Source organism: Stigmatopora argus, chromosome 17 (genome assembly GCF_051989625.1).
Source record: "Stigmatopora argus isolate UIUO_Sarg chromosome 17, RoL_Sarg_1.0, whole genome shotgun sequence".
Taxonomy (NCBI): domain Eukaryota; kingdom Metazoa; phylum Chordata; class Actinopteri; order Syngnathiformes; family Syngnathidae; genus Stigmatopora; species Stigmatopora argus.
In genome coordinates this window covers 6,588,474-6,613,280 of record NC_135403.1, presented here as the reverse complement: position 1 = coordinate 6,613,280, position 24,807 = coordinate 6,588,474, and the positions used below count along the sequence as shown (strand labels likewise).

Below are 24,807 nucleotides of genomic sequence, written 5' to 3'. Positions count from 1 at the left end.
ATACCCTTAAAATGCAAGTAAGATGAAGTTTATAAGCATGAATAACACTAAACTACATCACTACACTACAACATCTGTACCTTTGTCTTCGAGGAAGAGATGGGCATGGTCGTGACCGGACGTTTGGTCGCCGGACGTTTGGTCACGGACGTTTGGTCGCCCGGACCCAAACAACCGGCGACCAAAAGTCCGGCGACCAAAAGTCCGGCGACAAAACAAGGTAAAACAACACGGTCTACGCATCAATAAAAGCCAACAATGGCCCTGAGCAGTTTCAATGAGCAGACGTGTGAGTATATAAGAGTTTGTATGTACATGAGTTGTCCCCTTAGGAAGGGACGTCAGTCAGGGTCTTAACAAGTTCTCCAACAAAACACAATAAAAGTACGGGGAATTTTGAGCTTTTCTTTAGCCTAATAATTAATAGGGCATTAAGTATGACTAAATAGTAATTCGCAGTTTGCATTTAGGGAATTTGAGTAACGATTTAAATGGTAATTATCAATAACCTTCCGGGCGACCTAACGTCCAGGGACCAAAAGTCTGGCGACCAAACGGCCGAGTACCGGGCATGGTCCCCTATGCATGCCCTCCTTATCATCCATTGTTTTTTTTTAACTGCTGATCCCATTTAGGGTCATGGCTAAGTTGGTGCTTACTCCAGCTGACTAAGTGAGAATCAAAGTACACCCCGGCCAGTCATCATTCACACTCCCATTCAACCCTTAATAATTATCAATGAGCCTAAACTGCAAGCGTTTGACATTTCAAAATGCAAGCACCGGTGGAACATGCAAACCTTGCAAAAAAACGGGCTGATTTTAATTCAGAACCTCCCAGTGACATGCTGACATATTCAATCATTGCTTTACCTGCCCTCAATCCATCCGTGATATTTTCCTCAGAAGATGATCAATGGATCAACTGCATTCCAATAACAACCAGATTCCATGTGGATGAGCTGGTCCAACTCCAGTCACAAGATCACATGACCAGAAATGGATCAATATGGGTGCATCTTCTGCCGCGCAGCGTATAATGAGTCTTATGTAACCTGTTTTCAGTGTCGTAGCCTGTCACTGGCTGACTGACTGGCTTTCTTTTATTTATTTGTTTCTTCCGTACAAGCTCCCTCACCAATCAGCGAAAGTAAAACAACAAGGTTGTAAGAAATAAATAAATAAAAGCTTGTATTGAGCTTTGCGGCTGCACTGTAATTTGATCATCCACAACACTACAAATGGAGCTCAGTGCCATAAACACAGAGTATCAAATCCAAGGTTTTCTTGCTTTACATTGTTATTTAAATGCAAGAAATTTGTTTTTTTGTGCATTTTGGTGGTTCTACTCAACACATCATTCCAAAAGGTCTCGCTGTTTGGGAAACAGTACGTGGAAGAGTTGGTGTTAAGCATGTTAAATCCGCATTATGTAATCCTCATCTTGTATCCCTAAAATCTGCAGAATAATGTCTCCCTGAACTTGCCAAAGTGGAATTATATCCACAAAGAGCAGCTGAGGCGGCAGCAAAGTGCAGTTTGTTTTGTTTCTTTTGATTTTAAATTTAGAACATAACAAGCATTTATATAAATAACAGCGGTAATTGAAAGGGCCTCGGTTTGTCATTCGTCAATTCCTTGAATCTCAAAAGGAATATTTCATTTATGATCACATCATTAAATACAAAGGTATTATCTAATGGGATAAAATGATCTACAGTTCATAATTATCCAGTAATTTCCATGCCATTAGCCTAATGATTTCAGCTATGTGCTGTTATAGTAACAGGGCTCCAGAATGCCTCTAATTTGCGGCATTTTCCCTATTTAACAAAATTTATTCCAATTTCATATGTTTTACACTGGAAATTAATATTTACTCCTTAATGTGGCTATTTTGGGTAATATATAATCATTTTCCATACCACTTGTAATCAAAGATCGCGGGGGTGCTGCAGCCTATCCCAGTCAACTTCAAGCAGTAGGCAGGGGATACCCTGACTTGGTTGCCACGATGGTTCTACCGTGACCGGACGTTTGGTCGCCGGACGTTTGGTCGCCCGGACGTTTGGTCGCCCGGACGTTTGGTCGCCCGGACGTTTGGTCGCCCGGACGTTTGGTCGCCCGGACGTTTGGTCGCCCGGACGTTTGGTCGCCCGGACGTTTGGTCGCCCGGACGTTTGGTCGCCCGGACGTTTGGTCGCCCGGACGTTTGGTCGCCCGGACGTTTGGTCGCCCGGACGTTTGGTCGCCCGGATGTTTGGTCGCCCGGGTGAATATAATTTTGAGAGCTGGTTTCAACAGTAGATATTTAGATATTAAACTCTCTCTCTCATGAATATAATTTTGAGAGCTGGTTTCAACAGTAAACTCTCTGTCATGTTGTCAAATGTCCGGCGACCAAACGTCCGGGCGACCAAACGTCCGGGCGACCAAACGTCCGGGCGACCAAACGTCCGGGCGACCAAACGTCCGGCGACCAAACGTCCGGGCGACCAAACGTCCGGCGACCAAACGTCCGGCGACCAAACGTCCGAGTACCGGTTCTACAAAGAAAAGAAAATCACTTTTTCTAATTGCATTTAATATACATTGCGTGCCCAAGCGGGCAACTCACTATAGTGAGAGCAAAGTATATCAAAGTGAGCTTGTGCATATACATTAATCTACAAACCAAACCCAGTGTTGGTGTAGCTTTTTTAAATGCAAAGGTCACATCTGATCCACCTGTTAAAGCACATATGCCACATCAGACACTTGGCAGGGGGTGCGACTTGTGTTCTCGGGCATACGAGACGCCATTGGCACGGTTGTGGTTGGGAGCAGACAGTTCACACACAGCACACACTGGTTATGAAAGATATGGGTAGAGAATAGAAACAGAACCTTTTGCGAGGAGGATCAGAGTGGCTACACAAAAGCCGTTGATAGATAAAGGTCAAAAGTGTTGACAGCTCCTAACCAGGCCCATATGGTAGGCTTTACCATGGTTGGATTGTTGGTTAAATAAAAAAGTAAAAATAAAGGAAAATTACGAGTACTCTACCTGGAAGCTGCTATTTCCACTTTACTCCTGGCAATGGCTGCTGCCCTCTGCGCCCCCTCCACTGCCCGGTCCACCTTCTCTTTGGTTTTGGGGTTCTTGAGAGGAATCAGCTGCTTCCTTATTCCACGCACCAGCACATTATTTTTGTACTTCCCTTCTTCCTTGGTGCCATCTGGGAAAACTGTGCAGCCATAACCGTGGCGCTTGTTGTTCAACCACTCTCCCTCGTACTTCATCCCGTTGGATCGCTCTGAAACGCCAAATCCATTGCGCTTGTCGTTCTTCCAATCGCCCATGTAGGTCTCGGTGGTGGTGGCGTCCACGTGGTCCTCCAGAAGAAGATCCTCGTCTTGCAGCTCGCCGTCGCCGATGGATATGGTGGAGTTGGCGTCGCTGGAGCTGATGCGGCTCATGGTGGCATCGCTGCGTGCCGAACTGCGCTTGCTGGAGATGGAGGTCCGGGAGTCGGACTTGCGCAACTGACGAAGGCTCCCGAAGAGGGAACCGCGGCGAAAGAGGCCCTTCTTTTTGCCCGTCACCACCTCGCTGTCCGAGTGGAAGTTTAGGACGAAACCGCCACGATTGCCTGTGGGGGTGTCCGCAGGGGAAGACAGGTCCTGCAGGACGGTGCCATTGCTCTGCTCAGAGCGCAGGGAAGCCATGGATGTACGCAGGGGCGAGCGGATAACAGTTGCCATCCCATAAGGAACGCTCTGGCGCACACCGTAGCCATGGCGCATGCCGCCCATCCACTGGCCTTGATAGGTGCCTAAGGAATAGATATGGTAATTGTTTAAGGAACCACACAAATTTTGAAAAAATACATTTCATATGACAAATACCAATGATTTGAAAATCTTAACCTAGTAATTTAAAGAATTTCGTTGCATGAGACAGGCACAATAAATAGTGATTAAATAATAGCGCTAACACGGTGTTGTTACAGCTACAAATGAGTATTTACCGTATTTTCCGGACTATAAGTTGCACTTTTCTTATAGTATGGCTGGGCCTGGGACTAATATTCAAGTATTTTTCTTTTTCTCTCTGACCACGACTGCATGTTGTGTATTATTTAGTTATCAGAAAAAACTGTTATGTTAACAGATGCCTATTTAGCCTGTTGTTCTCCATTTGACTAGTTACTTTAACGTGTGTTTGTTCTGGGTTTCTAATTAAAAATAAGAACTTGCCCACCCATAAATGGGATTAATACTCTAGTGTGACTTATGATTTTTTTTCCACTTCATTTTGTATTTACTAGCTGGTGCGCCTTATTCTCAGGTGTGACTTTTAGTCCGAAAAATCTGGTAGAAGGATTGTCCTAAAAAGAAAAAAATGATGAGAGAAACACTAAACATTGAATGTCAAACTACAGTGTAAATTCCGGTGGATTTTATTTAGACTGTTAATATCACGGCCAGCGACTGTTTACAGTCATTTCTAAGACTGTTGCCGTATACGAGAAGATCAACTGGAATGTTTCCTTGAGCATCCACTTCACTCAAAGTCGTTTGAAGATATTGTGGATCACACGGGATGAGAATCACTGAGCTCTGAGCCTATTTTCAGGCAGCCGGTAACTCCCCCACTGACAGTAGGAACATTCACCACTACCCGTTTGTCTCCAACCACAGAGAAAGGCTATGAGTCACACAATGCAAGGAATGCTTCATTAAGCCCATTTGGTGTTGCTGAGTTCAACATGCTACTAGTGGCTCCTCCGGGGCATCATGTTACAAATCTGATTCCTAAAAAGAAAAAATACTTTATAGTCTACACAGCTTGCTGACGAATTCAATGCAATAATCCATAATGTTCACTTTCAGAGGGGGAAAACGATCTTCTGGTACGCACTGGAATTTAGATGGATAAACAGTGTGAGATTAAAAGGCTGGCACTGTGCAGCAGTTCAATTGGGTGACCCTGCAGATTTAGTGATCAGGATGCTGCAGGGTCAGACAGCCAGATGTTCTCTATATCCACTCTGATCTGCTGACTTTTCCAAGCCCCGCCCCCTCACAAAACTATCACCATCATAATAGGAGGCATTTACGCACTGCAAAATAAACAGTTTAAATTGTAATGTTCATAAGGCAGTGGCAGGCCGTCTGGGCCTTCAAGACCTTCTCTGCTGGCCTAAGAAATATCTGAATCATATATAATATTTTGTCCATCAATACTTATTAAATAATTCCAAATCGTCCGTTGGCTTCCTTTCATTGCTTTTCCCCCTGGTTGCAATGCTTCCAGATGTGTATTTTCATATTGAAGCATTTAACCGATCACATTTCAGCCATTATTTGTTGCCAGGGTCAGAAATCTGCCTCAAAGCCTTCACAATCAGTTCTGCGGGCTCTGCTGCAATAAACAAGTGTCAATAAGACTTGCTTAAACCAATCAGATTTCGAGTTGGCAACACCACAATGCCTTGTCGCAGGCGTGGGGATACGTCATCGATTTCACCAAGCTAGTGATTAGCCAGAGCTACCAAAGTGTATCTGTAGCGAGCTGCACAAGCAAATATATTGTTGTGTTGATTTAAAGCCATTTTCAAGACGGACTATGCCAGAAATACTACAGGACAGGCTCGACTTTCAGTATTAGCTTCGATGGCGATAGAAAAGAAGGAAGAAAGAAAGGAGGAAGGTTATTGTGTACAGTAAAAAATGGATTTTTGGTGAGTAAAATATGGCTATATTTCTAAATAATATTTCAATTGGGGGCCCGGTTCTGATATCTGAAAAGCTCCAGTGTTTGAATTTAATCACTAAATTCTGCTAGGAAGTGGATTTTACCAAATTTTAGTGCATTGATTTATTGATTATTTTTTAATGTGTCGCAGCTGTAGAGGTTTTATAGCCATAAAATAGTTTTTGAGGGTTGGATTGATTTGTTGAAGGTGCTACGAGAAAATGCACGGACCGCCACTGTCATAAGGTGATAGTAAGATCTAATTGTAAACAGTGTTGTCTTGATAAAAGGCGTGTTTTAACTCCTTGCACGTTCAATCGCAACTGTGCATTTCCTACGTTAGGCGTGGACTTTAAAAATGCTATTTGCTTTGCCTTGAATGGCTTTTATTTGCGTTGACTGTGCCATGAGCAAAGCAATTAGGAAAAGTTGGTTGTTCAACGTTGTTGGTGATACTGGATGTCATGGAGAACATCAGCAGTGTTTTTCCATATGCTTGTGTTATATCAAAACTGAGTGTTTATTCAAATATAGGATATTGTCTTTATCTTTAAATTTCTGGAATTCATAACTGGTTTATTAAGAGTTGATGTGTTTTGCAGTTTTTGGCGTCGCAGATGCAACGTAGACCCTTTGTGACAAAATCCAACACTTTGTACCACTGCTTCTCTTAAATCCAACTTTACCGCAAAACCTCAGAAGAAGATTAGAAAAAATAAACAACATTTTTTATGATAGGGCATCCCAGTGGTTCTGACACATCATTTTACATGTTTTCTTTGCATGTGCAGATTTGCTGCGGTTACTTGAGCCCAAATTGCAAAAATAGGCTTGGTAGCTTAAGTTACTTGACAACCGTATTTATCCACAGGTGAAGATGAGTCGAGGTGAGTAACAAGTTAGACACAAAGAGCAAAACATTTAAACTGTGAGAGTCAAAGAGCCACATCTCACATCAGAAACAGCATAAAAAATTGAATGAAATATAATGTATTATTTGTTTTTAATGGGCCCTGAATTTGAACGTTGTTTCAGGGAGAATAAAAATAAGAGAAACATGAAACAAGGCAAATAGCCACAGTATATATAAAATATAATAAAAAGCAAAGAGCCGCATTCATTCAGGCGCATGTGGCTCGAGAGCCGCGTGTCCGCCACCTCTGCACTGGAGAATGGCTAATACTTGTAGGATGATTGATTGTTCCCATCCAATTCCTCACGAACAGATATGCAGTCCCTAGAGGACATTTTACGAACAAGAATGACCTGTGATGGGAAGAAAGTCCCTCACTCCAGGTACTACGTGCACCTAAGGCAGGGGTGGCGAACACGCGGCTCACGAGCCGCATGGCGGCTCCTGGCCCAAATGAATGTGGTTCTTTGCTCATATTTTGTATATACATTGGCTCTTTGCCTCGTCTCATGTTTTTCTTACTCTGATTCTCTCTTAAAAACCTACTCAAATTCATCAAAGCCCATAAAAAACAAATAATAAATAATGATAAAAAATAATTTAGCTAATTGGATTTTTTATGGGGCGGCCTGATGGCGCGAGTGGTTAGCGCGTCGGCCTCACAGCTGTGGGGTCCTTGGTATAAATCCAGGTCCGTCCTCCTGTGTGGAGTTTGTATGTTCTCCCCGGGCCTGCGTGGGTTTCCTCCGGGTACTCCGGTTTTCTCCCACATTCCAAAAACATGCATGGTAGGCTGATTGGACACGCTAAATCACATGTGTCAAAGTGGCGGCCTGGGGGCCAAATCTGGCCCGCCGCATCATTTTGTGTGGCCCGGGAAAGTAAATCATGAGTGCCGACTTTCTGTTTTAGGATCAAATTAAAATGAAGAGTATAGATGTATATTTAATTTCCTGATTTTCCCCCTTTTAAATCAAAAAATATTTTTTAATCATTTTTTTCTGTTTTTAGTTCAAAAATCATTTTGTAAAATCTAACAATATACAAAAAAAGCTAAAATAAACCTTGTTTTAGATCTATAAAAAACTGAATATTCAGGGCTTTCAATCCATTTATTTATTTTCCCCTTTTAAATCAATAATTGTAATTTTTTCATCATTTTTTTCTGTTTTTAGTTCGAAAATCATTTTGAAAAATCTAAAAAAAATATTTAAAAAAAGCTAAAATAAACATTGTTGTATATCTTTAAAAAATGAATATTCAGGGCTATTAATCCAGTTCTTTTAATCCATTTATTAAAAAAAATCTAAATATTATATCTAAAATGGTCCGGCCCACATGAAATCGAGTTGACGTTAACGCGGCCCGCGAACCAACCCGAGTCTGACACCCTCGCTCTAAATTGACATTGGTATGAGTGTAACTGTGCATGCTTGTCCGTCTCCTTGTGCCCTGCGATTGACTGGCCACCGATTCAGGGTTCTCCCACCCCCCTGGCCCGGAGACAGCTTGGATTGGCTCCAGCACCCCCTACACCCCTAGTGAGGATGAAGCGGTTCAGAAAATGAGATGATAATTTAGCAGATTGGATGTTTTATGATGCTTCTGACGTAAGGTGTGGCTCTGACTTTCACAGTATAAAATTTTTGCCTGTGTCCTGTGCCTTTTCATGCAAAGAAGCCGCCCAATGGTGCGTTCAAGTACCGCACCTAACGCGTCGCTCGTTGACGCAACATGTTGCCTTACCTCCATCGCCGTAAGTTTCAATGCCATATCCATCTTGGAGCCCGTTGCTCCAGGTGCCATCATATCTCGCAGGTGTGTTGTGGCTCTGGCGCACGCCATAGCGCCCCTTGAACCCGTGGCTCCACTCCCCACGGTAGATCCACTTGCCTTTATTCTCCACGCCGAGCCCATGCCTTTTACCCTGGGACCAGTAGCCCTTATAGGTGTTCCCACTGGGCCAGGTGTAGACACCGACTATCTCAAAGCCGTGCGACCAAGAGCCCGCATACTCGCCCTGGCCCTTGGGTCCGGTGCAGATGCCGTGTCCGTGGGCTTTGCCATCCTCCCAACCACCGCAGTACGTGCCGCCGTCGTCGAAGTCGAACCTTCCGCCCGTCATTCAGATGCAAAGCTGGGGAGAAACGGCACGACCGAGGCAGGGACGTCCAGGGCCAACGGGAGAGAGGATGACTGGTGGAGAAGAAAAAAAAAAACAAGCAGGGGGTGGAAATGATGATCGGAAAATAGACAAGGTGAAGCACCCCCACTCCCCCTTCCCCTGATAGATCGGTACGCGCAATCGTTTCAAATAGGCAGTGTAAAGGTATGAAAGGTGGGCGTCATTTACCGGATCTGCGCGCCCGGTTGATCGGCGAGTGTTGTTGCTCTCCCCCCCTCTTGCCCACTGGCCACCGAGGGCGGGAGGGAGGAGAGAGAGATACCCCCGCTGGAGCGTGCCACCCGGCCAATCCCACGCGAGGTTGCCGCCCACTCCTCCTCCTCCTCCTCCTCCTCCTCCCCTGTCACGGATGCATCACTCCATCCTCCACCAAGATTGACTTAAGCGTTACACAATGTTATAAAGCTGTTTCCGGGGAAAATGGACACGCGTTTGGATTTTAGGGTCCATTCATTAAAATGAAGTTACATCGAAAATGACTATAGGTTCAAATTGTATTTGACTTTATGATGGCCAATGCTTACACATGGGTATCTAATAAATTCGAAATTCAACATGTGGACGTTTGTATCATAATATTTAGTGGTTATGTGTTTTAACAAATTAAGGTTTTATTATAGGTACGGTATTTTGCTATCAATGTTACGTCATATCACGTTTAGGTACTAATAGGTGACTACAGCGACATCTGCTGTCCAATTTTAAAATGGGTTGTTATCGTGGATTTTAGCATTGCATTTTGAGGTGTATTCCGTACCAAAGGTACTGCAAGTCATCACAATTTAGTTTTACTGTCTACTGGCAACTTAAAAAACAAATTATTAGCTTTTTATACTATTTCATTCACTGAAAACCGAAGGAAGCATTCCAATTTCGTATCTTCTACATTGGAAATTCATATTTACCCCTTTATGTGGCTATTTTGGGAGTAATACTATATATATTAAATCAGAAATTATAAAGTACACGAAATATTAGAGCTGAAGAGAAACTTTCGATTGGCGTGTAGTAAAACCCCGTGCCAGCAGGGGGTGCATTATGCCAACTTGAACACTGCATGATTGCTCATCCTCACTTGTCCCCTGTGCCCCCCAAACAGAAAAGATGGAGGCTGAACACAGCTCGGAATGCCAAGATGAAAACGCGGCTCTTGTGAAGAAGGAATCGGGCGAGTGTGACGCAGTTGGAAAAGCAAATGAATCCAAGTTAACCCTTTATCACTGGACGCAATCGTTCAATTCACAGAAGGTAAGTTTTTCTGTTCAGCACCAGACGCCCATGGACAGCTCCCGATTGGAGACGCCCCTTTGGCATTTATGAAGACCTTTGGGATGTAAACATCAACGACAGCCGTGTTTCAATTTACAAACATTTTCATTTCTGCCTTTTGTTTTTTATATATATTATTTTGTTTTTCATTTATATATATATTTTGCATCATCTTTTAGCAGTGGGAAATAATGGCTCACAGCACATTTGATTGGTATACATGTTTTTGGTATTGATTTAACATTTATTAATTCAAATTAAATCTATAAATGTGTCCTTAGTGGCTGAAGCAATCTTATAACCACTTTTTGATCAAGTACAACTACAAATTTGTAGCATTTTAACAAATTTTACTAAATTGACCTAGGGTTAGGCACATTGTTTATCTTCAAACTGTTATAGTTTATAATAGGGATGTCCCCATCACATTTATTTGCATGTGACTCGGAGTCCAAGTCGCATAATTTTGAGAATCTGTCAATAACGAGCACATGTATTAAGTAGTGGAAAAAAAGAACCATATATCCAAATGTATTTTGTCCACCCAATTGGAATAAAGCTATTGCAACGTTATAAACCAACAAATGGGTGATTTCAACCTACCTGCAAGAAAAATCACAAATTACATTTTTTTCAGTTGTGCAGTACTAAATTCATGTTCAAAACATTTTTTTTTATAAACAATGTGTCTTGCATAAATAAACTTATGAAGCGAATCAACCTGGTCACCCAATGCAATAAGTTGATCAATTTTTATTGTGATTTGTTGGACATTTATTTTTTTACTGCAATGTGTGTTTCAATAGGGTCAATATGAATGCAGAAATATAAAATATGCTGTATGGCTATTCTTGAATTATATGGGGAGACACATTCGATCAAATTTGACGGGGGTGTTCGCCATAACAAATGGATTGGACGTCTTCATCAATGGCAGCTAATGCGTTAATACCTAAAAACCAATACAGTTCTTTTTTTAATTTTAACCAATTCCGATCCTCTGAAAATGACGCAATTGGGCCCAAGTTCCTTAAATTACAATGCGATTTTCGATCGGGGACATCCCTAGTATAAAAAACCCAACCTAATGTCTTAAAGTGGCTATAGAAAAACAACAATGTTAATGAACCCTTAAGCCTTGAGGGAATACAAATACTCTGTGGCATGAAAATTTTGATAACCACTTTTATACTTGATCAACTTTCTTTAGCTTTTTGTCTGTCCGATTAAAGCGGCTTGTTTGACAGGTCCGTTTGGCTATCGCAGAGAAAGGTTTACATTGTGAAGAGTATGATGTGAGTTTACCACTGAGCGAGCACAATGAGCCATGGTTCATGCGTCTTAATCCTACTGGGGAGGTACCCGTCCTGGTGCACGGAGACAGCATCATCTGTGATCCCACGCAAATCATGGACTACCTTGAAAGCAACTTCACTGATGGTAAAACAACAATAACAACACTCACATAGTACCAACAGGGTTGTGCTTTGTTCTTTCTTAAAAAAAAAATCAAATAGCCCAATTTTTGTTTCCTCTGCGACCCTTGTGAGGATAAGGCACCAAGAAATAAATGAATGTAAATTTGACATGAAATACAACTTGTACATTTTAAGTTTTATTTATATTAATTATTTAATTATTTCCATTTGGCATGTATCGACCCATGATAGCTTTATCAAGATGGTTTATATGGCGAATCAATCTGGTAAGCATGAAATCATCTAAGGCCGCTTTAACGTCAACTTGTTTTCACGTGGGCCGGACCATTTTAGATATAATATTTAGATTTTTTTAAATAAATGGATTAAAAGAACTGGATTAAAAGCCCTGAATATTCAGTTTTTTATAGATCTAAAACAATGTTTATTTTAGCGTTTTTTAAATATACTTTTAGATTTTACAAAATGATTTTTGATCTAAAAACACAGAAAAAATAGATTAAAAAATTACAATTATTGATTTAAAAGGGGGAAAATCAGGAAATTTAATATACATCTACAGCTATACTCTTCATTTTAATTTGATCCTAAAACAGAAAGTCGCCACTCATGATTTACTTTCCTGGGCCACACAAAATGATGCGGCGGGCCAGATTTGGCCCCCGGGCCGCCACTTTGAGTCCTGTGGCATAGCTTTTATTCCAGTCTGGGTTCGATATTCTTGCTATCCAGCATGTAGTATATATTTTTAAAAGCATACTCGACAGCATGCTACATATTAAGGATAAGGAATCAACGCTTAAATTGCTATTATAATTTTTTAAAAAATATTCTGTGTCCCTATACTTCACCTGCAGAGGGCGCTCTCAGACTGATACCAGAAGAAGGTAGCACGTACTACCACAGAGTGCAACACTACAGAGAGCTGCTGGACTCACTTCAGATGGATGCCTACACCCATGGCTGCATCCTTCACCCTGAGATTACTGTTGACTCGCACATCCCAGCTTATGCTGCAACAAGCATTCGAAGTAGGACATTCATTCATTGCACTTGTATACAATGACATGGAAGCCATTCCGCCTAACTCTGAGTTACTACTTACAACTAATGGTAAAAATGTTCATACCACAGCACAGATCCTAAATACAGAGTCGGAGCTGAAGAAACTGGCAGAGGAGAATCCGGAGCTCAAAGATGCTTACATAGCAAAACAGAGGCGATTAAAGGTGAAGCACTTACTATATTTCTCTCCGCTGACTATATATGTCTGAGTGATACCATAGTCATAATTCATTCATGCAATTTCTGAACCGCTTTGTCCTCACAAGGGTGCGGGGGGTGCTGGAGCCTATCCCAGCTGACTTTTAGGGACGAGGTGGGGGACACCCTGAATCATGCAACCTCCACAAAGGTGGACCGACTTGGATTTGAACCCATGACCCCAGAACTGTGAGGCCGACGCGCTAACCACTCACTTGCAGGGCCACCTCGATAATGTCATAATTAGGCCAAATGTGGTCAACAACCAAAGTATAGTAATAGTACCTCATTTATTACAATTGATAGGGTTCAAGACCTGCCGCAATAGTTTAATAGCCGCCACAGTGTTTTTATGGTGTTCTCTCCGTACTAATATTTAACTCCTAAAGGTAGACACCATCCTCTCGTGTCCAGTGAAATAATCTCAAATTGTGACTTGCCTTTTTTCCTAATTTGGTATACCATCATTTTAACTGGCGACTGAGTGGTTAGCGTGTTGGCTTCACAGTTGGAGACCTGGGTTCAAATCCAGGTCGGTTCATCTGTGTTGAGTTTGCATGTTCTCCCTGGGCCTGCGTGGGTTTCTTCCGGGTACTCCGGTTTCCTCCCACATTCCAAAGACATGCATGGTAGGCTGATTGGACACCCTAAATTGCCCCTAGGTATGAGTGTGAGCGTGAATGGTTGTTTGTCTACTTGTGCCCTGTGATTGGCTGGCCACCAATTCAGGGTGTCCCCCGCCTCTGGCCCGGAGTCAGCTGGGATAGGCTCCAGCACCCCTCGCAACCCTAATGAGGATAAAGGGGTTCAGAAAATGAGATGAGATCATTTTAACTCCCGAAGATCGCCACTGTCTAGTTTGAGTTTGATTTATTTCTCTTTCTTGACTTGTCAGATGGCTCTTAACAATATTATTGAAATTGTGCTTGCAGTCCAAGTTGTTTGACCACGACAACATGAAGTACTTGAAGAAGCTTTTGGATGAACTGGAGAATGTGATGGATCAGGTGGAGACCGAGTTGCAGAGGAGAGTGGAGGAAACTCCAGGTACTATCAATGACACATTCAAGTGAGTTACGTGAGTTATAAAGCAGATCTTCTCTCTCAGAAGAAAGCAGTCAACAGTCGTGGTTGTGCGGGCAGTTCTTCAGCATGGCCGACGTCTCCCTGGCCGTCACCTTACACCGCCTCAAGTTCCTCGGCCTATCACGCCGCTACTGGGGTAATGGCAGCCGTGCCAACCTGGAGACGTACTACGAGCGCGTATTGGAGCGGCCGGCATTCAGAAGAGTCCTCGGACACGTTAACAACATTCTGATCTCAGCCGTGCTCCCGGTTGCCTTTCGCGTTGCCCGGAAAAATGCGCCGGTTATTGCCGGAACCACACTTTTGATTGGTCTTTTGGGAGGAGCCACATATCTGGCTTTTCTTTACATGAGGAGGAGGTTGACTTTGCCTAGTTGGGGAGGAATTTAAGAAGTGCTACAAATCCTACAGATTTATAATTAAAATCAAATAGCGTATTTATTGAAACATCAAACAATGACATTATTAACAAGTGCACTCCAAATTAATTCAGATTAATTTGAAAAACGTGAGGTAAGGTTGCAAAGCCCATTGAGGTTGCCTCCAAAGTTTCCATTCTAGTTTGGAGTGAATTTAAGATGTAGAAGAGGCTTATAGAGCTTATAAATGATAAAATGTTAAGGGCAGTTGTACTCTCCACAAGGCTTGTCTTTGGTGTTGTCATAATTATCTGGAACAAGGTTGTCTAAAAAGCTATGCTTAGATTTAACAAGTGGCAAACGTGGTTATTTTTTGCACTGTGGTGAGCATTTCTAGTGATATAAGGTCATCAATGGTTAAAATCAACTACAAGAACTACAATAAATCTATGATAGTTGTTGGAATTTGCAGCACAGATACATATTTGCAAACCAGGTTGAGGGCTAAGTGCTAGATTGACAAAATGAGGGCTAATAACTAAATATTACAAGCTAAATTGTGGTCGGGCAAAAGGACAAGAATGTATCAAATGAATGCAGTATAGTTACATCATATGTCAACATAATGAAATGTATTTCAAGCTGAACATTTTGACAAGGCATAAAACAAGCATTGAAATCCATCACCCTGTTCTCATTTTTACATCCCTAAAATTCCAGCACAACTTGGATTAAAAAAGCAAATAATTTACTTTGTCCTATCTAGTTCTCTACAGCAGTTGTATGAAATAAACTTAGTCCTGAACACTAATCTCATCCAGAAAACTGTCCAAATGGTCACATTTTAATGAATTATATACTGTAAATCAGTATTTTAAAGCATATTACATGGGAAATGATGAAATATTCTCAGACTTCTGAGTGCAAGTGAAAATCTATGGGCCAGCACTGACATGGAACAAAAGCAAGGACTACTTACGTGAGCAGAGCTGCACATAAAGCAGACATATTTTGGACGCCCACAGGCTGTCTGGCTTGTAGGCTTAGCATCTGGTGGGCTGCGTATTGTACCTTTCATTGAGGACATGACCACTTGATCATTGCTGCAAAAGTCCCTGTAGTGAGAAAAAAAAATTGGTTTTATTTTAAATTGAAGAGCAAAGTGAATGCAATTTCTCTTATTGCATGTAAGAACTACTGTGTATTTACCAGTGGCGGTCCGTGCATTTTCCCGTAGCGCCTTCAACGGGTAAAATCCACTTCCTAGCAGCATTTAATGATTAAATACAAATACTGGAGCTTTTTAGACATGAGAACCGGGCCCGGAGTATCATTTCCCCGGGAAAAAGACACTGATGAACGTCGATATGGCCATATACGTCCATACGCGAAACGGCAAAAATTGCACTAAAATGGGGTGACGTATCCCTACGCCTGTGACAATGCATTGTGGTGTTGCCAACTCGAAATCTGATTGGTTAAAGCAACAGTCTAATCGACGCTTGTTTAATGGAGCAGAGCCCGCAGAACTGATTGTGAAGGCCTTGAGGCAGATTTCTGACCCCGGCAACAAATAATGGCTGAAATGTGATTGGTTAAATGCTTCAATATGAAAACACACATCTGGAAGCAGTCCAACCAGGGGGAAAAGCAATGAAAGGAAGCTAACAGACTATTTGGAATTATTTAATAAGTATTGATGGACAAAATATAATATATGATTCAGATATTTCTTAGGCCAGCAGAGAAGGCCTTGAAGGCCCTGACGGCCCGCCACTGGTATTTACATATACTGGAAAGACAAAATTGTGGGTTTGCTACTTTTAGGTGATTTCTGCTGGGTGGAAAAATGATAACCTTTGAAACATTTTAAAAAGAAGCACGACTCTTTGGGAAGTAAGAAATTTAGACCACTTGGAGTCTACTGAAGCATGTGCATACGCATATTGTTCCACAAGGGAGCAGTGTACCCTCATCCAGAGTTGTTGTTGAACTCATGATAATAAATAATGCAAGGAATAATATTTGAATAAGAGAGTTGAAATTTAGGTTCCGTTTTCATATTGGAAGGGAAGCCTGTTGGATTTGTCAGTTAATGAAAATTAGAGTTGTGGTACTGAAAATATTAATTTCAATCTCAAAAAAAATAAATACACCATCGATGTTGAATTACAGAACTTTCCTCAGGGCGCAGAAGAAATACGAGGATTTGGGATGGTGAAGTTTTCTCTGTCAAAAATAATGAATTACTGTACGTAACTGTTTCACGTGAAGTGCCGTCAGAGTGTTTTTGCATGAAGTGTTGGAAAACTCTCTGGGTAAGTTTGTTGGCGACAAGCGAGAAAACAGCCTGAGTAAATCCAAATGTTTTGTATATAAACACTAAATAGATGTTTATTTGAATGTGGAAGCAGGTGTGGGCAAAGAAATGTGGAAGGCCTGCCAGTTTTCCTTCAAAATTGCCGGCATAACTTTTTGCAAACGACATACTACTGAACCTATCTATCCATCAATGGGTTCTGCTCTTTGTCTTTGGAAAAGATTGTCCTTTCTCTTTCTGTTCTTGAGCTCACGTGGCAATATTTTTTTTACACAATAATGCCGGCTTTCATTGCAATTCCACTTAAGGGATTGAAGGTCATGGGTATTCAATGCCAGTTCTTAGTCTTTCCATAGATTTCTCCAGACGAGACTCCTTTCAGTTATTATATTTTCAAACAAATGTCAAATACGGTATATTGTCTTGATGTACTGAATTGAATATATGTCGAAAAGGAACATTTACATTTTCTTCAACATTCCAACCTAATTGCAATTGGGTTTTTGTAGAACTTTTATGTTCCAAGTAGGAAACAATGTTGGCGTCTGTTTGGTTGACATAGCTCACATGGAAACCCCAAACACAAGGCGGACTAGGGTGACGAGGAGTAAAAAGGTCAATGGCAAACATTGACCTCAACAAAGAACTTGGACACCATGTTGACAAATGACATGCTACTTAAAAGATCATGAGAACAACAGGAAGAGATTTACGAATGAGATTTCTCTGATGTCATCGTATGTGGGAAACAGGTGAAACTGCATTTAAAATGGAGTGGAGCTGAATTTTGGCATTTTTAGGTTGAGATGATGCCCAGAGGACACTGGAAGAAATGGCAATGGACAGAATGTGAATACTTAAAGAAATAAAGGCCAGTGATATGATTTAAAGCTATATTTATTAATTAACTGATTTATTACCTATTTATTTATATCTAAAATGTATTTTACTGTGTCTGTATTCTCACCCTCTTGCTACTGTGACAGTGAAATTTCCCGAATACGGGATGAATAAAGTTATCCAATCCAATCAATAATAACCTCATACAATTGAAATATTATTTAGTGATATAGCCATATTTTACTCACCAAAAATACTTTTTAACTGTAAACAATATCCATCTTCCTTTCTTTCCTCCTTCTTTTCTATCCCCATCGAAGCTAATGCTGAAAGTCGAGCCTGTCCTGTTGTATTTCTGGCATACGTTTTTATTCGATTTAGTGCTGAAAATGTTCGTTCCCAGTTGTGACAGGTTTGCTTGCTTTGGAGTTGTCCGACCTTTCTTAATGATGTCCAGCTTTTTTTCTTGAAAAGTCCGTCTTGAAAATGGCTTTGACGGTAAATCAGCAAACAAATCTATTTCTTCTCCTACTTCAGCCATTGAGGGTTGACGAAACCGCTATTAAATCAACACAACAATATATTTGCTTGTGCAGCTCGCTACAGATACAGCTTGCTAGCTCCGGCTAGTCCACTCTATCACTAGCCAATCATAGTTTCCCTGCGGGAAGGCAATGACGTATCCCTACGCCTGCGAGAAGGCAACGACGTATCCCTACGCCTGCAAGAAGGCAATGACGCATCCCTACGCCTGCGAGAAGGCCTTGGTGTCACCAAATCGAATTCTGATTGGTTAAAGCAACAGTATTCTTGACGCTTGTTTAATCTAATCTATCTAGTCTATTTGGCACAATGACATACAATTTCTAAAGGAAGTCCAAGTTGTGCTTGATGTGGAGCAGATAAAAAAATAAAGATGCCGTGAATATCCTGTCATGTGTCGTAGTAGGATAAAAAAAAAATTCTTGCTGCCTAGTAAAATGTTTGTTTGTGGACAACGAGGTTAGAGGAGTGGTGTGAGCTTTGTTGGATGTCCAGACAGGCAGGCTAGGCAAACACAAACCCACACAGCAGTAGCTGAAAGCCAAAACCACTTGATGGTACACGACGGAGGCGGCCTTGCAGTTCAGAACAGAGTGGGCCTGAATGGCAGCGTGAAAACCTCAGATCAGCGATTGAAAGACTTGGCTAGATAATAGAAAGCAGGCCGCCTGGTTTGTGTTGCCATCATTGCACAATCCTACGATGATGACAGGACGGAATTGTCAGAATAAAACTCCTCTCAATGAAGCGAGCAGCTGTTTCTCGCATGTCCTTGGGAGCTTTCGGATTCTTAGATCTTGCTTGGCGACTTTGGACACCATCCTCAGTCGATGAGAGGAAGCCTGGTCCTAAAATCGTTTGGCACCGTCAAAAGGTTTTCTGAGAAAAACCCACCGGGTCTTTCAGAAGGTCTGCCACATACTGTTTGCTGAGTCGACAGAGGTGGGAGCTCACCGTGTTGACACTACTGTTAAAATGACCCCCCACTGGCTCGCCCCTCACAGCTTTGTGATGAAATCCTGTGCCACCATTCACCCCCACATGTGCTCCTCAAATATTTAACCTGGCCCTACAAAAACAGCGCTCTGAGTGAACCTGTTGCGTTACAAATCACAGCAAAGTCACACAGACGAGGCCCGATTAAAAAAACCCCAACAAATTTTAATCGATTTTACCGATTTAATGGTTAAGTTATGACAATTTTAGCATGCTCACTCTACAAATTCTATCCATTCAATTATGCTCCTCTCGTTTCGGCTCATGATTGCAGCAGCTTCAAGATGAAGCATCCTCCTCCCCAGAGATTTCATCCAACTCCACCAGGGGGACCCCAAGTTTTCCTTAGGCTAAGCATCAGCGTGTCCTGATTCGTACCTAGGGCCTCCTCTCAATGGGCGGAACACCTCACAACAGAGGTGTCAATGAAGGATCCTAAGATGATGCCCAAACCACCTCGTCTGGCAATGCTGAGGAGGAGTGTTTCTCGTCCGGTATTGAATTGTATTGTTTCCAGAACAACCAACGGTCTTTCCAGTGTGTCCTCAGTTGACCCCGAGGCGACCTCACCAGAATGACTTCCAAAGGGCATCTTCATAAGAAGGTGGAGAAATGTCATCTGGCTTCTCTTGATGAAGATGTGCAGTGACTCCTGGATGACCAATCTCGACCTTAGACCGAGAGTCGGTACACCATGCATTGACAAATGGAAAAGGTCTTTTTCTTTTAGTTCCTACCCATGATTTGTGACCATAGATATGATAGAGATATATCAAGATTTATCTAGATAGATAAATCGACTGGGAAAACTTCAGCTTTAAACTCAACACCTTTTTAATATAGGCTACACATTTTTAAGATTTTCCTTTTTATCCCAAAAATCTAGGTCGGTCCAACTGTGTCGAGTTTGCAAGTTCTCCCCGGGCGTCCGTGGGTTTCTTCCGGGTACTCCGGTTTCCTCCCACATTCCAAAGACATGCATGGTAGGCTGATTGGACACTCTAAATTGCCCCTAGGTATGAGCGTGAATGGTTGTTTGTCTCATTGTGCCCTGCAATTGGTTGGCCACCAATTCAGGGTGTCCCCCGCCTTATCCCCAAAGTCAGCTGGGATGGGCTCCAGCACCCCCTGCGATCCTGGTGAGGATAAAGCAGTTCAGAAAATGAAATGAAATGAAGCCAAAAAAATCTGCTTTGGGAAACAGTGCACTACAGTACCCCTGTACAGACCTTACTAGGGAGGTAGAGGGTCATGAAAATAAAAATACATAAAAAAATCAATTTTCATAACGTGTCCCCTTTAAATCCTTAGTTTGATTCATACTGTATGATGCAGATCAAAAACAAAAACAGAGACTGTGACTGGACTATGTGAGCAGGCTAACAGGTGAAACTATATATGGTATTCCAACCAGGCACTGGGAAGCAGATTTTTACACTAGCAAGATTGTGCGCCCTCTTTGCCAAGTACAATAGTCAGCATAATGAGAAACACTTGTTCCTGAAAATGAACCATCCAGTCATCTACACAGGCGTCAAGCAAGGGTAACCTATGCATGTTTTACTCTGCTTAGCATGTTCATTCATGAGGTTTGATGGCCAAGAGCCACTCAGATATTGAATGAATCAACGATGGAGTAATGCTTCCCATTAAGATGTAAATAACTGCCGTTTTTGGTACTGGATGATAAATAGACAATGTAGATAGACCAAAAATGACAAAGCACTAATATTACAGGCGGCATACCTTGTTGAGCACGACTGCCTCACAGTTCTGAGATCGTGGGTTCAATCCCTGGTGGGTTCTGGCCTTCCTGTGTTGAACTTCCATGTTCTCCCAGTGCCTGTGTGGGGTTTCTTCGGGTACTTGAGCTGACTTAGACTTCCGCACCCCCGTGACCTTTGTAAAATGAAAGAATGAATATTACAACAGTAGTATTTTATGTTGTCAATTGTTGTTGTTTCAACAGATTATGAAACAAAAAACATGAAAAAAACAAATGGAGATAGTACCATTTTCCATTTTTAACTATCCATATATTACAATTTTATTCAAATTATGGACGTGCATCTCACTTCTGTTATTTAAGTCCTCTTGAACTCTAGCAAAAAATGTTATTGGTTATGTATTTCAGATGAAGTTTTCTTTATAGGATAGATTTTTGTGAAAGGCTGTCATGTTGGCAGGAAAAAAATTCATAGGTGACCAAGAAAGGCCAAACACTGGCGTCCATGTATACAGTTTTAGACAGTTTCTACATCATTTTAGCAGAAAAGTGGATTGCAGGCCCATTAATTCGCCATCATTCATGGCAAAGTGCCTGGCATAAACGACCCAGTTTGCCTCATGCTACGTAGTGGATGACGGTGAGTCTGTACTTTTTTAACATTTAACATTGCGATGTCACATGAATATACTTCTTGTCCTCATTAAAGTTCCAGGTGAGCTGGAGGCGGAGCACAGTCTGAACTGCCATTTATAGGGCAGTAGAAAAACAACTGCTCTCACTCAAATTCTCACTGGAGGTAGACTTTGAGGATTCAATAACTCATATGCCTGCCTGCTGTCAGTTTGGCTTTGTTCAGACTGGCAGACAAAATCAGATTTTTAGCCCATCTACATTGAAACTGGATGGCTTTGTAGTAGTCACAAAACACAGAAATCCATTTTGTGATTGAAATTGCATACGGAAAAAGTAATTTCAAATTTGATCCAAGATGATTCTCAGTTTTAACAGCTCGAATGCGGTTTCACTGTTTGGGACGTCATTCTACGCTGGATGACACCCTTGTTGCCAAGGCGACCGGCCAAATGGCTCAAAAATGAGGCCCAGATTCAATTAGGACACTTGCTCAAAACAGTGTGAACATTCACATCTAAAAAATTCGTGTAGAGGAGGAATCTGATTGGGATCAGATACACCCAAGTCTGAATGCAGCTTTGAATATGGCTGAATTGTGGGTACACGGTCGATTGGTCACCGGTCTTTTGGTCGCCGGTCTTTTGGTCGCCGATCTTTTGGTCGCCCGGAAGGTAAGTGATAATTACCATTTAAATCGTTGCTCAAATTCCCTAAATACAAACTGCGAATTACTATTTAGTCATACTTAATGCCCAAGTAATTATTAGGCTAAAGAAAAGCTCCACATTTCCCGGACTTTTATCGTTTTTTGTTGGAAAACTTGTTAAGACCCTGACTGACATCGCTTCTTAAAGGGACAACGCATGTACATACAAACTCATACACTCACACGTCGGCTCAGTGAAACTGCTCATGGCCATTGTTGGCTTTTATTGATGCGTAGACCGTGTTGTTTTACCTTGTTTTGTCGCGGGTCTTTTGGTCGCCCGTTGTCGCGGTCGGGGCGAACAAAAGACCGCGACCAAAAGACCAGCGACCAAAAGACGGCGACCAAAAGACCGGCGACCAAAAGACCGGCGACCAAAAGACCAGCGACCAAAAGACCGGCGACCAATCGACCGCACAAGGAATTGTGGACCCAAGACGTGTATGTTTTTGATTACAACAATACAAATGATAACAGCCAAACACGGAGTGGCCCTACCCTTGAAACCTGCCTAACGTCAACAAAGAGCTAAATAACAATATGACAGGAGAATGAGAACCACCTGGACAAGAAACGAGTAGCTGGGGGAAGCTGATTAGGCGAGAAGCACGGCCGACAAAAGGTGGAAATGATCTTCTAATCAGACGTCAAGAAAAGGAAACGCTGGGAATTAAGACAAAGACCAAACGAAATCTTATAAAAATCCAAAACACACTTTGATACAAATCGTTAATACCACCTTCATAAATCAAAGGTTTGTTCTCTCTGTTTTTCCGCGTTGCATTACCATGGCATTGAAGGTGAGAAGGCCAAATCGAGAACTTTATGCTTTTGGAGGTTTGGTGTGAGAGCTCCATTTCTGGATGGCAGCACTATACTAACAAACACTTGCACCGATATGGAACACCTCCCGAAACTGCAAACTGTACTTGCTGTGTTTTGGACCCCGTGAGTCAGACTTCTCCGAAAATGTTGCACGGCAGCACATCTAAATATTTTCTCCGTGGATATGGACGTCGTTGAGAGAATCCCATGAGATCTTTCATCATGTGAATGAAGCTGCGTGTTAAATGTGTCTTTGTGTCATTCTTTGGGGGCTGAACTTGGAAAAGTGCAGATTCATCTTGCCCAATCCTTAAAAAGAAATGATTCGGGTCAGATATCAGCAAAAATGAAAATAGTCTACTTAAGAGTTGTATCGTTTGTCAGAGGTAGAGTAAGTTAACTCTGTGAGTATGTTTTTGGTCAAAAGTACAAAAAGCTGCGTTGCCCACGTTGTTGCTTCACCTTTAGTAGTCAATGGCCTTGTAAATAGTTGTTCGTGCGTCCTCCAGTGGACAAAAATTAACAACAACTGTTACTTTTATTGACAAATTGTAGATGTAGAACCCTGTTTTGATGGTGTCAATGCTAAAAGTATAATTTGATACATTGGGATTTTGTTTTCGGACATGCATTATTTTTAATGAGTGTAAAAAGCAGCTGTGTTTACTGCGCTGCAGAGAATTCTCGCCATTTGAGGAACACAATTTCAAAATAGGGCATTGTTTTTGTTGTTCTTTTCATGGCCATTTCTTTCTTATTCAGAAGGTAAACACCAACTATTGAGTAAAATGTGTTTACAGTTATCAATAAAGTCATCACAAAATCTTTACGTATTGAGTCATTGGTTTAAAGAGGACTTCTAATAAAAAAATGTATTTTTTCTAATTTGATAATGGAAAAACCACTCCACTTTTAATGAAACCTAGAAGACAGGGTACTCGGTCGTTTGGTCGCCGGTCTTTTCGTCGCCCGGAAGGTTATTGATAATTACTATTTAAATCGTTGCTCAAATTCCCTAAATACAAACTGCAAATTATTATTTAGTCATACTTAATGCCCTATTAATTATTAGGCTAAAGAAAAGCTCCACATTTCCCATACTTTTATTGTGTTTTGTTGGAGAACTAGTTAAGACCCTGACTGACGTAGCTTCTTAAAGGGACAACGCATGTACATACAAACTCTTATACACTCAGACATTCGCTCAGTGAAACTGCTCATGGCCATTGTTGGCTTTTATTGATGTGTAGACTGTGTTGTTTTACCTTGTTTTGTCGCCGGTCTTTTGGTTGCCCGTTGTTTGGGTCCGGGCGACCAAAAGACTGGCGACCAAAAGACTGGCGACCAAAAGACTGGCGACCAAACGACCGCACATGGAAGACAGATCGATAATGGAGGGTAACAGGAATATGATTTTGGATCACTACTGCTTCTTGGTTACCAGCAACATTTTATAGGTAGTTCTGGAGTGAATAAAGCCTTGCAATATTTCATAAATTGCAGTTTATTGTCCAGTCACTGGGTGCTTTCCTAGGTTGATTGAGTCCTACATCTGTTCTGACCACAAATGCCACTATGCCCCTCGATTCCCACATAGCTGCTCACCTCCACGTCCAAAGCGGTGGCTCGGGTCTCATCCAACCCAGGCCAACTAAATCCCATCATTAACTCAATGTGGTTCTACACAAGATAAATAAAAGTCTTAAACCACTGGAATTATATATTATTTTTGTCTCCTCTTATTGATGCAAGCAAAACTGAATAACCAACAGGTCAAATGAGGTAAAAGGATGTATTATGTGTCAAGCAATTAAATTTTTGTTTGGCTTTATTTGGCATCTCTTGTGGGTGACCGTTATTTGGATTTTTGGGTGGGTGATGTATTATGCTGGATAATTTTTATTTCCATTGCACACAAGCAAAAAATGGAGCATTACTGTACAAATACAACCACAGTTTTAC

At 41.7% G+C, this 24,807-nt stretch overlaps 2 protein-coding genes and 1 long non-coding RNA gene across 6 annotated transcripts in view; 1 reads left to right on the top strand and 2 right to left on the bottom strand.

Moving 5' to 3' along the window:
- Positions 1-11,826, bottom strand: part of jph1a (junctophilin 1a) — a 39,193-nt gene extending 27,367 nt beyond the window's left edge. For 2 of the 3 annotated variants that reach the window (XR_013305958.1, XM_077624806.1), the window contains exons 1-3: positions 9,006-10,161; positions 8,399-8,848; positions 3,046-3,814 (exon numbers count right to left, since the gene is read on the bottom strand). Coding sequence is in view for 1 of the 3 variants with exons in the window: in XM_077624806.1 (XP_077480932.1) it covers positions 3,046-3,814; positions 8,399-8,777 (1,148 nt within the window). In the remaining 2 variants the exon portion in view is untranslated. Of the gene's footprint in view, positions 1-3,045; positions 3,815-8,398; positions 8,849-9,005; positions 10,162-11,411 lie in introns of those variants that run through there. The other variant, XR_013305959.1, reaches the window with a different exon arrangement.
- On the top strand, positions 9,905-14,366 carry gdap1 (ganglioside induced differentiation associated protein 1). 2 transcript variants are annotated; one of them, XM_077624811.1, is made up of 6 exons: positions 9,905-10,085; positions 11,354-11,546; positions 12,403-12,576; positions 12,680-12,774; positions 13,741-13,855; positions 13,920-14,366. In XM_077624811.1, exons 1-6 carry the CDS (start codon positions 9,942-9,944, stop codon positions 14,282-14,284), a joined length of 1,086 nt encoding a protein of 361 aa, XP_077480937.1. In that variant the 5' UTR covers positions 9,905-9,941; the 3' UTR covers positions 14,285-14,366. The 2 variants fall into 2 exon arrangements, with proteins under 2 accessions (XP_077480937.1, XP_077480935.1); XM_077624809.1 differs by having other exon boundaries at positions 9,908-10,085; positions 13,917-14,366.
- On the bottom strand, positions 12,106-23,522 carry LOC144092050 (uncharacterized). The gene is made up of 4 exons (XR_013305961.1): positions 22,583-23,522; positions 20,699-20,851; positions 15,233-15,368; positions 12,106-12,558 (listed from the first exon to the last, which is right to left on the bottom strand). It is a non-coding gene; the product is annotated as an uncharacterized LOC144092050 (long non-coding RNA).
- Positions 23,523-24,807: the final 1,285 nt, after the last annotated feature.